Below are 16,358 nucleotides of genomic sequence, written 5' to 3'. Positions count from 1 at the left end.
ATACGTTGAATCTATCAATCCAGATGATAGAAATTAAGCATGACCAAATACTTGTAGCAAATTTAGGCACATTAAAAGATTAGTAATTAACTGAATATTTAATAATAATAAAAACGTCGTCCCAATATCCTTATTTCATATTGGATAAGAGATAAATAAAATTTATTTACAAGTCAATGACACTATAACCAGACTCTATTTCTCATAATTAAGCAGTGATTATAAAACAAATATACGTGAGTGATGTCATAACCGCTCGATGCCGTCGGCGCGCGGCTGTCGCGATGATCGCGGACGGAGCGTCCACACTGAACATGATCATAGTACTGATGGATGCTAAGTATAATATTATTATATGAACAAAATTATCCATCCATCCATTCAATAAAAAATCCATAAATACAAATGAATAGCTACCCAAATCGAATAATATTTGGTTTATTCAAACATTATTAAAGTACGACCCAATCAATAATCTTACCGTCAATTTACAGAACACAGTAATAAACTCTTACAAAAATGACTTGTTCCGCACTACCTACGTAATGTGTAGTTTCATTTTCCAAGTAGACTAGTCTACACTTACCTGTAGCTAGGTATATTACACAAACAAAACGGACGTAAAAAGACAAACCGTACCAAGACAAAACCCAGTCCGCCATGCCACTAAGAAGGGCGGAGCTAATAATATAACTTCACGAAACCAGAACATAACAACACGAAGTAACGAACTAATTAAAATAAACCTTAGCAACTAACATTTAGGAATGAGATTTGAGTGGCCTCAGGTGGTAGTTACACCGTTCTTGTTCGCTTTACGCTCGTGGAAGTGGCCAATCAGCGCGCGGTTGCCATAGCTACGTGTAGTTGGCGCGAGTGGCTGATAGATGGCGATAGGTACGCTCTTACCACTATAATTATTAATGGATTGAATATTTTATTGAGTTGGAATCGCGTATAGTATTACCGATGTATCACTCTCACCAAATAAGTAAAGTGATTCGAGAATTGAAATGAGATTTACATTCATTCGAATTGGAACAATATAAAGGTATGTAAGTAAATTTGGTTGTAAAAACAATTTAGATAGCTAAGTTAACAGAACTGTGAGATAATAGTGCGGCCATACTCTATGTGACTGGAAGCATTACGCACTGGTGTACTGAAACTATTTTGCTATTATCTTACCTTAATATTTACGGAAATATAAAAATTTAAAATCAAATTAATTTGATTTTATAAACTAAAACCTTGAAGCCATAAGGTACAATGCGAAAATATTTCAAATCTACATTGTATTTGTAAAAGAATAATAAAGTATACGAGACGTTTGATTGCATAATAATCCATTTATTGCAACGTCTCACAAACTACGCGCCCCAAAATTGGGGAAACCTAATCCCCAGTAAGCCATTATACCGAAAATTCAACTACCATCACTCATAACTTTATATTCAAACTGGAAAACATACTTTAAATGGCACGAAATAGATTTCATTTTGGAGCATGTCGTCAAATTTTCCTTCTTGAGAAAATTAAGTGGCAATAAACTCTACGCGGTCAGATTAGGGTTTATTTTAGTTTGCTATGAGGACAACGAGTTTGGAAATGAAATTTTCATAAATGTGCGGTGGTCGCAGGGAGTGTAGCGGGGGCTGCGGGGCGAGGGGGGCGAGGCGCGGGGCGCGGGCGTGGGGGTGGCCATATTTGTGTTTTCCCCGCAGCTTCCGAGTAGGGAAGGCGCGACACTTGAGCCCTTGTTGTGTGTTACCGACCAACGGAAAAACTATTAATAATAATTATGACTAGCAATTACTGGAACAAGCTAACGACACGGACTATGTGAGCCGCTCATAAATAACAACTTACAGCTTTACTTGAGGCCTAGGACGACGCCTGCTGTACATCTGTGCTGTGAGACGTGACGGAATGGTTACAAGTTAGAACATATCATAGAGGTTAATATTTCTACCCCAATTCTAGCGTGCTGAGTAACATATGTAAAAACACCTTAATGTATTCTGGTGCAAAACTAATAAAAGGGATTATAGGTTTTAATAAAAACACAGAAATAGAGGGCGCGTCACTTGTCAAAGTTATTAATTTATTATAGTCGTACTAATTGGATATGAACGCCTTAATAATAAAATAGTTTTACAAAATCAATAAAGGGAATAGAAAGCATTCAATAATTAAATGGGACTCGCACAAAAACTGTGCAATTCAATCATCCGTGATTCGTTGAGTCGCTTTAATTGTTCACAAAAAAAACTTCCTTCCGCGAAATATTTCTTATTGTTTGCGTAAAATATCGTATTGCCGGGACCGGGTGTCGAATTCACGTCAACACGGGATTGATGCGGTCTGACGGGTACTCAGCTATTGCACAACAAATGCACACTCGCGGCGCAAAAAACGAAAACAGATTATATTGAAGTAGAACATGCATTACTGAAAAAGTCTAATTTTGATAGAAGACAGTAAAGTTATAGAGGAATAGCTGACTCGGCGAACTTCATAATGCTTATCAGTATAATATAACAATACCTACACAAATATATTATCAAGTGTATCAAGCTATTCTATCTTTCAAGTTGGATCAAACTGAAGTTTAGAAGTCTATCGCGGGCAAACAATATGAGACGTAATTTATATTGGTGCTTGTCATTTGTTGAAGAGTGAGTAAGTGCACAATAAAATTGTATGTATGAAATTTTCGCGTCAGAGTTTTAGTTAACATTCTAATCCACAATGACAATGATCTAGGAGGTCTAAAAATCTACTTCCAACAATTACAAAAGTCTAAAAAGCCTGGTATAAATTTATAGTACTCAGTTAATTGATCTAGCTTAAATTAAATTCTATTAATTAAATTTTGCAGCGGATGGATGCGGGCTGCCCAGGACCGGGATGGTTGGCGCTCTTTGGGGGAGGCCTACGTTCAGCAGTGGACGGCGATAGGCTGAGATGATGATGATGATGAAATTAAATTCTAAACGCGAAACAGAATTAAACTATTTACTTATTAAACACGCTTATTTCAACAACTTACGACCGGTAGAACTCGTTTCCGATATCCGAATAATGGCAACGTAAAGCTACGGTACAGACAAGCTTTAAATATTAATAATTCACTAAAAGATATTGCAGTACAAAGATTGGGGCCTCGGTATCCGCCTGTTTGGTAACACTCGCTGTTTTAAGGTGTCAGGTATCCCCGACATATATCGAAGGCAATTGACGACGTAATCTCACAATAATAGACCAGGCTTTTTGCCGACAATCCCAGTACAATTGCAATAGAAAAAACCTTTTTTGTATGAACTGTTGTGATTGAGTTTAAGTTATTGAAAAAGATTTGGTTGAATTAAAATCAACTAAAGATTATTTTTTGTTGTTTAATTAATTAAATTTCATTTCCTAACCGTAAGGAAACCGTAACCTAAATCAACGATGTCTTTAAATTATTTCGACGGCTAGTATTAGCACACGATAACACATTTTTCGAAATTTATCACTGAATTCTTATTTATTTTTAAACGAATACCATAACAACACTGAACTACACTGATTTAAACAGAAGAACTTAATGAATGACATCTTGTATGGCCTCAGTTCTCTTAGTTACAGAACACCGAACACACTAATATTATAACCCAACTCTACTATTATCATTCCTACTACTTTCTCTCTCGCACTCTCAAAAAATAGTAAGGTTCGGAACAGGTTGATTGACTTTGAGTTTATTTCATCATCCCTGAAGCGTTTAAAATCCAGCTCTATTAAGTAACTATCGATCGTGAATACTCTAAGAACATAAATATCTTACTGATATGAAAGTACACATTGTGTGTGTGTGTGTCAGTTTTGTGTGAGCACTGACCTGGATCCTGTCCTCGGGCAGGTCTGTCTTCAGCGAGAGCATCTCGCGCGCGTACACGTCGGGGTAGTGCGCGTCCTTGAACGCCTTCTCCAGCTCGTCCAGCTGGTAGGACGTGAAGATCGTGCGGCTGCGGGGGGATAGGAAGTTAGTATATACAAATTCAAGATCGGTTACTGGTAGAAACGATGTTGCTGCCTAAGTCTGAAGTCAGACTGTAGGTACACATTTATGAGCAGTTTAGTAATAGAAGTTACATAAACATGCCCTAGAATAGCTTGTTAAAACATAGACCGGATAATTAGGGTTTCCTAGGTTAAGAATTAAGACGAATTCAATAATCAGTACTAAATAACTGCGGCGAGCATATAAAATGTCGTGACAGTTACCTATGTCTGCGTTTTTTCTTCTTTTTCTTGCCGTTGTATCCGGTGAGGCCGTCTACCGTGAAATCTTTCGCCGCCTCCAGCGACGACACTCCTGCAAAGAAAAACTGTCGTTAACACCAGTCCATTACACTCGCTCCGCAAACTTGCAGATAATCGCTAGAGCCGCGCAAATCGTCGCCGAGCGGGGCCCGCGCCAGCTCCCAAATCCACTTAACAAGTAGTGTGACAACGCGACTACACTCGCCCGGGGATTTGTCACATAATTACCGAATGTGATTGCCGAATGAATTAGTAAACAGGCGCGCGGTGGCGGGTTAATAGAATAGATCGAGCGCATCCCTCGGGACGGCCGAGACACGGGGCCCTGCCCGGCCCGGCCGGGGCCCGCAGGGGAGTGGGGGGAGCTGCGAAGCCCCCGGGACGACGGGTAATTGAATTTGGTGCCAATGAATACGACAATGAATTATTAAATTTAGAGCGGTTCCCTTACGGACTTCCACCGAGAAACTGCTAAACGTTGCAACCTTGTTGCACAATATACATTACTGTACAACACCCACAGCACTATCCTCACTTTATAGACAGGCGGTAATGTAGTGTATCAGGCGATTTGATGGCGTTTTATGTTATTTGTTTGCGATGTTGCGTGACGAATTACGAATGGTAGTGCGTGAGGGGCGCGTGTTTGTCAGTTAAATTATGAGGTCAAAAGATGTGTTAATTTTATTAATGTTTTGAACAAGTAATTTATTGCTACAGCTGGACAACAGCTTAATCGGTTTGAAAAGTCAACACGAATCTATTGAAAGTTTAAAATACATGTGAGCAATAATGTACGTAGGGTTGACTGCATTTTTACTGAACTATATGTTTAAAACCGATCTACTTCTAGGAATATTAATGAGCAGGTTAATCCAATAGCTTTGTTTGATGAATGGCCAGACATAAGCGAACTCTAACATCAATGTTTTTAAAGAGATTTTTCTGTGAAACCCTTCTTGGTAATGCTCCATACAGTTATCAGTCATCATGACTATTTGCAAAGCTAGCACAGCAACATGTGTTCAATTACCTCCGGGTCCAGTCCGGTCCGGGCGTGTCGGATCGGTCCGGGCGTGTCCGATGTGTCGCGCAATCGATTGGACACACTACCGGCCTGTCGTCCTCTACTAACCCTTTCCTACTACGTATAAAACTGCAAAAGGGCTAATCCGGATTTAAAATCAAACTATTATCATAGATTAGTTCTTTTATGATTCAATGTGATAGACTTGATAAGCACAGAACCACTTTCATTAAACTATCACAAAATAGTATTAATTAATGAAAAACTTGAAGTCACATTTCAATACAACTATTGAAATGTGACTTCAAGTTTGATCTATTTTGACTGTCCTTACTCTTCTTCTACTTCTCACAAGTGTAATTATATTTTGGGTTAATAGCTCTGTTGTCTTTCGTGCAGTTTATTTCAAGCTCTTTGTAGAGTACCCAACTATCAAGTTTGGTATTTTTTGAGAAGACACATAATGTACCTTCTGTAAGTGAATTTACAATGCTCTCATGTTAATAATACACAAACCATTAAATCATTTCAACGGGACATAAATTAGCTAGTCAAGACTCTCTCACCATCAGCCTTGCCTTGACCCAACTAAGCTGGAACTAGCTTCTAGTCTAAGCTAATGCAGCTAGGTTCCAGTGTTTTACATGGAGGTACTGCCTATCTGACTTTCTCAACCGCTTTACCTGGGCAACACGATACGCCTTAGTAAGAATGGTTGTCGGGTCCGGATGCCCTAACATTTTTAAATGAAAATTTTAGAGTAGAGATCCTGGGCTTTCAGGAAATTAAAAAAAATCCAGATATCAGTATTATTAAACATAAAAAACGCATAAGTAAACATTACACTAACAGCTCGTAGCTTTCTGTACAATTTTTAAACACAGGCAGTTGGAACTGATTCAACGCAAAATATATAAATAAGTTCGATTCTCTACACGAAGCACATTTGACTTAATAATTACCCAAACCTTAAATCCAAGGATTTTAAGATATGGCTGTTGTTAGTATAAGTGCAGTAGTGAGTGGTAGTGCTGAGGTAATCACTTACTCTCGCAATACACTCGCCGCTCCCGCGGGACGCGCGGTGTCTTTATGACTGCGGCTCGACTGCTGGTAAGCTGAACCACCACTATACATGGTTGTACAACTAATATGGTAAGGTCGTCAAAATTCTAAATACTTGCGTCTCGGTATTGAGAAAGAATTGACATTCGCACGCTGAGGTGATTTAAAATGATATGACAATATGACTGCAATGAAATAGAGAGTCGATGAAGAGGGTTGTGGTTTTTTCTGGCACTATGTATGAGTATGTATTTTTTTCTTATTCTAAGCCTATATTTTATGTGGCAGCAGAAATTAACTAATATTGTCTTTGGATACATATCTCAGTAATACACAACACACGACGTAAAACATTAAACTCTACCTTATAAATGTGAACTATCAACATCTTAAAAAAACTTCTTAGATCATTCAGTAATCATTTCTACAGTTTTAAAGGATAATCAAATAATATAAAATATAGTTATTATAAAAATATGCAAGTTCACGGTAGAGGACCTAGCAACTTGATACAACAAACTAACAGTAATCCTCTCCAGAATCCTAACATGATTAGTACCGATATCATTTACCATCGCCTTCCAAGTTAGTTAGTTACTCGTAACTCGTAACTGGGTCCGTATCCACGTTAATTACAGCGGAACACGTGTACGTTATTAACCACACCCCACAAACCTTCACTAAACAAAATGTATCATTATAAAAATACTGCGATCATTACGAAACCGACGCCAGCAAACCAATAATGTATGCGTTAACACGAATCTAAAACACATTGGAATTTCAAACTTCTGTACAGAGTTATAAGGTCCTTTTTGACTTGTGTGTTTCGTAGTGGAGAAGTATAATTTATAGCAAGCACCCTCCCTCGGAAAATGTGAGTCTCGGTGAAGGAAAGCTACTTGTTGTGGAGAACACTGCCACTTTAGCCGCCGGCATTGTGACAAAATGAAAACGCGTTATGGAAATAAATGTCTAACTATGTATATATGTATTTATGTTTGTTGATGTCTTTTTATAAAACGTTCTATTATTAGAATTTATTTTTGACGATCACTTTGAATTTTATCTCTATTTAAATTGTTGAGAAAAAACAGTTTTAAGCAGACACATTTTTCATGTAAAGTGAACTTTGACTTTTGAATTATACAAATATACACAATAATCATCCAAATTTTAGGATGAGGATCAGAATAAAAAGCTTTGCGGACTGAGATTTTGATTGTAGCTTTGGGCACGACTGTAATATAATTTATAAGCCATCGTGTTTTAGCTTACTACCTACTTAATGAAAAAAAAATCGAACTTTTCGTTTATATGTATAATATACCTGTGTGACTGATCTCATAAACTATATTGTAGAGTATGACAAATATTCAACACAAATGTGATTTAACTTTAGCAAAACTGCAATATTATGACACAAAGCGTTACTCAGTAGAGGCACTCCAAACGTAATATATCGAAATCGCGTGAAGTGAGCGAACACTTATTCGATATATTGGGCCAATCGCGAGTGAGTCGCGACTCGCGTCCAAATTGCCAATCGTCGCGCGGCCAATTTGTCGAGATCAGCTGACGATTAGATTTATTTATCGCTCAGACTCACAGACAAAATGACACTGTGTAAACATGCAGAAGATCCACTCCGATCGATAGATATTAACAGAAGGACTCTACCTATGTGACAGTTTCCATGTCAGAAAACAAACCAATCTTATCGATAATCAATAAAGGAAAAAAACAAATGAAGTACTACGCATAATATAAAAGATTTTACTCAATGATTCATCTAAGCTTATGTATTTCGTACACTTTAAAGTTTTGTTCGTGATTCATCGATCTCTGTTATTCTCTACCTATATATGCGATGAGTAACAATTGTAATCTTCAGGAAAAAAACAGTAGAAAACAGATAAATACCAGTACTCGTACTTATCGAGTATCTACTTACATCTCGCGAGTATGTGTGGTTTTGTAACTATTTAAGTAACCACCTATGTGATACTACAACCTCAGTAAACTTTAACTAATATGTAACTTTAATAGGTAACTTTAACTTGCATTCACAAGTTTAACAGAAAGCCTCTTTGATTCGCAATCCTCTACAAAACACGAACGAAATCAGTTCAGGAAGCTTCCAGTTTGTGCGTAAAGCTCCTATGTTTTTTGTGCCGTACATTCTGGTGGAGCGTGCGTGCGCGTCCGACGTACAGACGTGACGCGATGACGCGGTATTGACGTCAGCATACGTGCAGATTTGCCTACCGACAGCCGACACACGCCGCGCCCTAGTTGCCTCTTACTACTTACATTTTTTCACGAACCGCATAAACGATAGACATTTAATGTACCTATTTTTGTGAAACAGAAAAAACATTGGATGATTTCACTGAACTGACATTCAACTGGTCAGTATGGAAAAATTGCTGGAAAGAGAAAAGTTGCCGAAGGAAAGTCTTGGTTAAGGAACATCAGGCAGTGGACCAGGATACCTAGAGTAGAAAAACTGTTCCGCCGAGCTACTGATAAGCAGGATTACAAAAAGTAATCTCTACCTTACCTGGAGAACTCTAGTTGAAGAGGCACCATTAAAAGAAAAAGAATATTTACCTGTACCAGTATGATGGCAAGGTGTTGAGTTTTAATTGAGAAAATTGAAGCTGCATGTTTCATAGTACTTTAATGCAGAATAAGACAGATCATAAAAATATGGTCGTTGGATTTGTAGAGACCTAAATCCAACTATACTTCCGCTAAATAAGGGCCTTACTTTCCGTTTGCTTTGCTGTTCCTTGCTTAACGTAAAGTCTATGTCAGCCTAAATACAGAAAACTGCAGAATCGTGAAAATAACATAAAATAAGCTTCGAGGATCCAATTTACCGCTGACAGAGATCCCTGAGGTGTTATCATTGGAATAAAAAGCTTAGCAGATATAGCAGCAGTCGTCGCGGTATGAAGCCGTGCCGCGCCGCGCCGCGCGGATTGCCAATTTGTCGCGACGAGCCAATTGACGCGTTCCGCCGCTTATTTGATTTGATGAGTGGCTCTACAAGATATACCGACACGTAGGATGCAAATTACCTATTAGCTTTCTTATTACATGTATCGGAATTCAAAAAAATGTACGATTCAGTCAAATATTTCAACAAATGTGCTTCAATATTAGAAAACGTATAACCTAGTGAATATACACCTTAATAATATGAAAAAGCAAAACTATAATACGAAATGTTAGTCAAGCATTAACCTTAATATTATAAACGTACAAGCAGTATACAAATTACCTGAATAAAACTGTCGGACCGCTACGAATTACATGAAACAAATGAAAATAATAATTAAAACAGAAGAATTGTAGAAACAGAAACAAAAGTGAGGAAGAGGAATACGCAAACCATAAGAGATAGGCACCGAGGTAGGAACACAAGCAGGTTATAATGGGCTATCTAAGTGGCGACACAATGCGCGACCACCAAATCTGGATGTAGTACGGAGTGCGTGCACAGCTATCGCATTACGACGTCCCTGTTCCCAGCAGCGCAGGTGTTAACAAAAATAGAGCAAGCCTCCACAAAGCCGAGGTCCGCACAATGCGAAACGAGCCACGTTTTGTGTCGAGATATTATGATCTTGACGCTTTTTGCTTTTCTTGTACTTTTTTCTTATTTCTACCGTTTTGGTCAACCACTTTTGTTTGCTTGTTTTAATACTAATTTTGGTTTCGGAGCTGGTTTTAAAAACGATCCAAAGAGAGTGGTAGAAAAAGTACCTACTATATATTTTATTTTGATGCTATATTTTAATTCCAATGTCGCCAGATTGCCAATCCAGGTGACAAGTGGTTCGTTGCAAACATTGATGCATTTATGTATTTGGTAGACATCTAAAATGAGTATTTAACCATGAAAAACACAAGGGCTTTTTTAAAAATGAGGTAAATAGGTAAATCATCAAAAATCAATCGTTCTAGTTTAAGACAAGTAACATAAATCTTACGCTCAAGGTAATATTTAGTATTAAATTGGCACATCACGGACTCAACAAAAGGCTCCCAAAAAAAATGTAACGATAAAAATTCATGATAATATTGAAGCATGCTAGAAGTGTCGAGTAATTAACCGACAAAGTTGGCAAGGTTCGAACCTCGAGCCGAGGCCGGCCGTAATGAGCAGGCACTCAGCGCAGGACACTACCCATTATAATTGCTAATGGGCTTCTCTTCACTTTGATATTTCGGAGGACCTTCACAACGCACCCGACCCACTCCTCTGCACCCTATCGCGATGGAATAAGGTCTGTTTTCGTAAGATTTCTGTGTGTTCAGCTAAGTTACTCATTATGCGATCAGTGGCCTTTAAGGTGGGGGGTGGGAGGTTCTAATCGTAAAATATTATTGTTACCTTTATAGGATATTGACGTACCGTACGTCCATTGTTCTGTTATTTTTTGTAGGTTTTTAGTATAGTTTAATTACATGGAGTGCTGACAATGAAGGTATTAGGTAAATTTGAATTGAAACTACCTCCACCACAAGACAAATGTCCATCTATTAATAACTACGGTATTTTTATATTAAATGAGGTGTTAACAATTATTGTCTTATAAAATTAACTCAATTACAAAGAATTTATGGTGATACATTATAGCTCTACATAAATTAATTAGGTTTATGAGAAAGTGATTTCACTTTACAATGACCTATTGTCGTCTCAAAACGAATACTAGTTAGCTGTAAAGTTCTAATCGTTATATTAATTCCTAACATAATGGTATTCCACAAACAGTCATTTAGTTTGTAGAGTATGAACATCGGCGGCTAGCGCGCGTCCAGCCCGAGTGCTGCCTCACAATACAAAGAGGCCAATAACCAAGTGATAGTTACAGTGTCCGGCGAGGCCACGCCCCGCTGCCCCCCCCCCCCCCCTTCTCCACCCCACCCCGCACACACCGAGTGCCTGGGGGGGAGCGGTCATATTAGCCGAGGACTTGTAACTGTTAGGTATGATGAGCGGAGCTAACTAGTTCTAACTGAGTTCGTACAGTCGTACATTCAAAACATATTTAGATAAAGTCCTAGGCATACAGACAAGATTCTTAAAGGTAATGGTCGATAAAAATGTTAAAAACAAATGTAACAAAAACTATATGAAACTGTATAAAATATGTAACGTGTTACCAGTGCATGAAAAAGTAAAATATTTGTTATTAGTTGAACATTATAGAAACTCAGAGTTTAAAATACCAAGAGACACATACTATATGCTCAGAAAAGATGTTAGAAATAAGTATATACAACCTACTGCAGGAAACTATTACGGTGAAAGGACGCATAAATATATTATACCACGACTGTTTAACAATATTACAATTGAAGAAGAGCATATATCTAAGAATGTATTTAAAAATAAAGTAAAACAACTACTACTACATTGTAACACAAAACAAAACGTTGAGTTGACTTTTGAGAACATTCTTACTCTCTTTTCATCTCTACATATAAATGAGAAAGCACGAGTAAAATAGATCAGGTCATCACCAGAGAAACTTAAGTACCCCAATCAAAATAAAATCTTACAAACCACAACATGTTAAACTGAAATAACATCCTCCTTGAGGCGAAGTAATGTGAGGAGATCTTGACCAGAGCATTAAAATTGTGTAATTGAGCGAGTGTGTGCCATGGAACGGTCTCGGCTGTGGCTTTTTAAATTATTCGTGTCCGTAGACCTTAGCCCCCCCCCCTCCGACACACGTCACCCCTCACCACTGTCCGCCCCTCACCACACACTCGGTAATATAAATGTGAAGACTTCTTGAAATACTTCACTAGGAATCGATATCAGAAATGTGCTTGAATTTAATAAATATTGAAATAAGTCATTTGTAGGTACACTGTACCGGTTTGAAGTATTATGTGTTGTGTCAATGAGCGTAATTATGCTTTTAAATAATTAAAACATTATTTCATTAAAATTTATAGAATACAATGTATTAAACAATGTAGAGTTCTGAGTGTCCAGGAATTAATCTATAAAATTCTCATTACTATGACAGCCTTACTATTGAAGCGTCTTTCTTTTGTTTTTGAGTTTATATGTTTTATGGAAGGTGATCACAATGTCTCTGAGTCCGTCCTCCTTGGCTCTACCTCTCGGCAAACTATTTACTTAGCAAATTGGAGTGTTCCGAGATATCCTTACATCATTACAGGGGGCGCACAACAATATCGTTTTCAAAAAATTGCGGAAAGTGGCGCAGTAACGAGCCCCGGGGGAGGTGGATGCGCGCCGAAATCATTCCCGGGCCCCCTCATAACGCGTTACATTCCACTTGTTAAACGAGAGATTATTTGTATTAGCGCTTAACGCGGTTGTTTTACTGGATTACGATCTGTTTAGTGGAGGCAGGCACACCATAAAGTTGGTTAACCTTAGATGGGAAACTAAATGAGAAAATGTGACGGTGTTAGCTGTAGCCGGATTGCCAGAAATTAAAGAAGGAAATTTGTGGTTCAAAATGGGGTCACAAAATATACATACTTATAGCTGTGTAGTTTTTATTCTTTAACTGGCAAGTAATGAATGTTTAAATTAAAAAAAAAACAGTTTTTAAATTAATTTATATATTTGAAAACATCAATTTAATGAAGGCTTGTTGGTAAATATCAAGCAGGTAATGTCCCCCACACATAATATTTTCTAATCTGTCCGCGGCTCGCTGCCGGCTGGTCCCGTCACCCGTGTCCTTCACTCGTGTCGCTTGCGGGCGTCACTCGGCACACACAGGTGCTCCCGTAAATCTCGCCCAAACAAATTAACACACAGTAATTGATGGAACAATACTATTTAATTGTATTTCGGTTGTTCTCTTGCGTAAACTTATCATTAAGACGCCATATTTGCCGGGAGGCGCACTAATTGCGCATTGTCGCACCAATTGGTTATATATTCTTTAATGAATACATTCATGTTAGTGCGTAACGATCTGATATTACACAATGTCAGTAATTAAGATGTTACTTGGGTAATGTTCGAGTAAACAAACACGTTCGGATTTGTTCACAACACAAATGGACTAATGAAGTTACTGTAATGAGCAATCATTGACTGGGTTCAGCAAATATATGACTTGTTTCAAATGAATTAAATATGTTTTCAAATAAGACCTAATGTTATAACTTTGTCATGACGACCTTAACTAAGCATTGCATTCAATTACATATTAATGACATCAACAAAACGGTACGAGAAGTTTTCTTTTGCGGAGAATCTTGTTCGATCAGGCCTAATGCCAACTATAGAAGTTATTTAAAATTAACAAATCCATAAAAGTGTCAAAGTTGTTCATGAATTAGATATTTCTTAAATCGTAATTTAGAAATGTTTTTGTAAACTGCTAATTAATTGCTACTACAAGAAGTAAAGCAGTATTTGAAGTAGATTCTTCGTCATCAGTTATGAGTAACTAAATTCATCTGTAGTGATCTAAACTTAGCTGACTCAGGGTACTTGAGAGTTATCGAGCCGTTATCATGCTGATTCCTACTAGACGTGGCCTAAGCCTCCTGTCTCACTGGCCTGAGGTCCTGAGGTCCGCGCACATGTGTCGTCCCACGCGCGCCGTAACCGGACACCGGCACAATTAGTGCCACTCCGCGTGTTTACCTAACACTCGCGTCGCAGAGCTTTGCAAATTGATTTATTGGTGTTGTTCTTAGCTCTACGCAATTTTAATAGCTCCTTATTGTTACGCGAATTGGGTTTCACTACTTCTTCTTACATTTCATCTATTTATTTTAAAGTGAAATCATTTTAATTCTGCTTTTATTCATGTATAAGAAATGGTTATCAAAATCGGTTTTAACTTCATGTATATTGTAATATGCCTAGATATTGTTGTGTGTAAGAAGGTACATATGATATTAGATTATTTCCTATGGGTATCTACACATTTATCAATTCTCAAATAAGATTTTGTATCAATTTACACTTAATCTGTTACCAAGAAGTCACCAGGTGCTGGTAGAAGTCACCAGAGCAAGCCTTGTAGTATAACCTTTAGAGTGCCAAGTCAAAGGAAGTAGGTTTCAAATCCGTGTTATCAAATTTCTGAGCATATAACCAAGTAACTATCACGATTTTCCTTGTTACTGACCTATGTAAAACTGAAATGTTAGTATGACTCATAGTGAAAATGGTACTTTAAAAGATTTGTAAAAAATACGATAAGATATGCTATGAAAATATACATTTAAAATAAGATAAAGTAAGCCGATGATTCAAATTCATAAATTGATTGAATTGAGAGTGGAACTATTTAGGAACAAACAAACAAAATGCAGGTCGCTCAGCATGCCTGGAAGTATTGGCCATCGTATCATCGGCATTGACAAGGTTTTCTTTATGTCTACATCAAAGATGAAGTTTGTATCCAAACAGTCGTCAGTCAGTCCACCCGCGAGAGCGGGCCGCAGCTCGCAGTAACCCGAGCCGCTAAGACAGAGGCAGCGCCGCGCTCTTAATACACTGCTTGTTATTACAAGTTGTCGCCACTTAGCGCGGCTAAACACTGCGGCTTCTCTGACACTTGATACATTACAACTTGCTACTTTAACTTTATCCAGCACCACAAAATTAGCCCTTAATGCAACGAGATAGATATCACGAGGAATGCAGATATAAGTCGGTGGCGAGGCGTTGTATCCACAGTCGCTACTCATCTCACTGTGACAGTAACAAAAAATAATTTCCTCGGTTTGATGTTGCTCGCCAACATTTTTGTACAAACGTTTGGTGTTGGGTGTACGGTCCCGCCGCCGCGCCGCCGCGACGTGGTAACACTCAAGTGACGTGTCAACTGTCAACACTCGTTATAATAAACGCGTGAAACATTTACACGGTAATGATTGTCACTTTTTTATTTTAACAAGGCACCTTCATTTTTTCCAGTTCATTAAACGGAGTAAAATAGGAATGTCATGATCTTTTAAGCAGGTTATATTGGAAATAACTAATAATAATCGTACTTCGTCTAAAAACTCAAAAATTTATACACATTCTTTATAAAATTTCTCCGCTCTTCCTAAATGTGCATGTGTGCAAAAAATACATTGAATGATAATCCTTTGTTCACATTTGAAACACCCTTTGAAAATGTATCTCTATGACGTGTATCGTTAGTTCTAAGTAATTATAAAAAAATCTGTAACATATTCGAATACGTTACAGAAATCTCTGATTATTTTCATTAGAATGCTTTACTCGTCGGTGGACCCCAAGAGCTGTGCACTCGGACGTCCAGCGTCTTCGACGTCCGCTCTTACGACCAATGAGGGAACAGCCTCATTACGCCGTGACTTTAATTCGGCATACACAAAACAATAGACCCCTAATTTTCAAATTAAAAATGGTTGCCGCTAAACAATAGCGGTAAAGCGGGCATCGCGGCGCTAGCGACTGCAATTGTTTTAGAAAACAATAAAACTTGCCGCCATGATGGAAATGTCAAAATCCACTCGCGGATTCCGCCCCGTGGCGTTCCAAATATGAAATTCCCGCACAGAAATGGCGGCGGAGGCAATTTTTACAAATGGCTGCCGGCGGGAGCTAGGTTTGTTTTCTGTGACGCTTTTCATGCGCTGGGGTTCGGATACAGAGCCCTACATACACGCCGCGCGGCTCCGAGCCTCTACCGCCGCGGTCGGGGTTTAAAAGAAACGGATCTTTTTTGAGACATCGTCATCTATTGCCCATATAGCTATATAAACCAAAATATATCACTGCGATTTTCTTACTACGCAAACATTTAGTACGCGTTCAGTCTTACCCAATTTAGAACACTGAAAACACATGTCTGAATTAAAAGCATTCACAATTTATTAATCATTTGATTCCTTACACCCCTTAACGTCAATTAATCACCAGCAGTCTTCGTGATCTTCGTTATATTAAGTA

General features: G+C 38.1%; 1 protein-coding gene across 3 annotated transcripts in view; it reads right to left on the bottom strand.

Annotated features, from left to right (window-relative positions):
- LOC113495535 (visual system homeobox 2-like) overlaps window positions 1-16,358 on the bottom strand; it is a 72,577-nt gene that overhangs the window by 35,582 nt on the left and 20,637 nt on the right. For 2 of the 3 annotated variants that reach the window (XM_026874288.1, XM_026874289.1), the window contains exons 3-5: window positions 9,690-9,710; window positions 4,270-4,360; window positions 3,884-4,010 (exon numbers count right to left, since the gene is read on the bottom strand). In XM_026874288.1, coding sequence (XP_026730089.1) covers window positions 3,884-4,010; window positions 4,270-4,360; window positions 9,690-9,710 — 239 coding nt within the window. The remainder of the gene's footprint in view (window positions 1-3,883; window positions 4,011-4,269; window positions 4,361-9,689; window positions 9,711-16,358) is intronic. The other variant, XM_026874290.1, reaches the window with a different exon arrangement.

Source organism: Trichoplusia ni, chromosome 7 (genome assembly GCF_003590095.1).
Source record: "Trichoplusia ni isolate ovarian cell line Hi5 chromosome 7, tn1, whole genome shotgun sequence".
NCBI lineage: Eukaryota > Metazoa > Arthropoda > Insecta > Lepidoptera > Noctuidae > Trichoplusia > Trichoplusia ni.
This window is presented reverse-complemented; position numbering and strand designations above follow the sequence as displayed.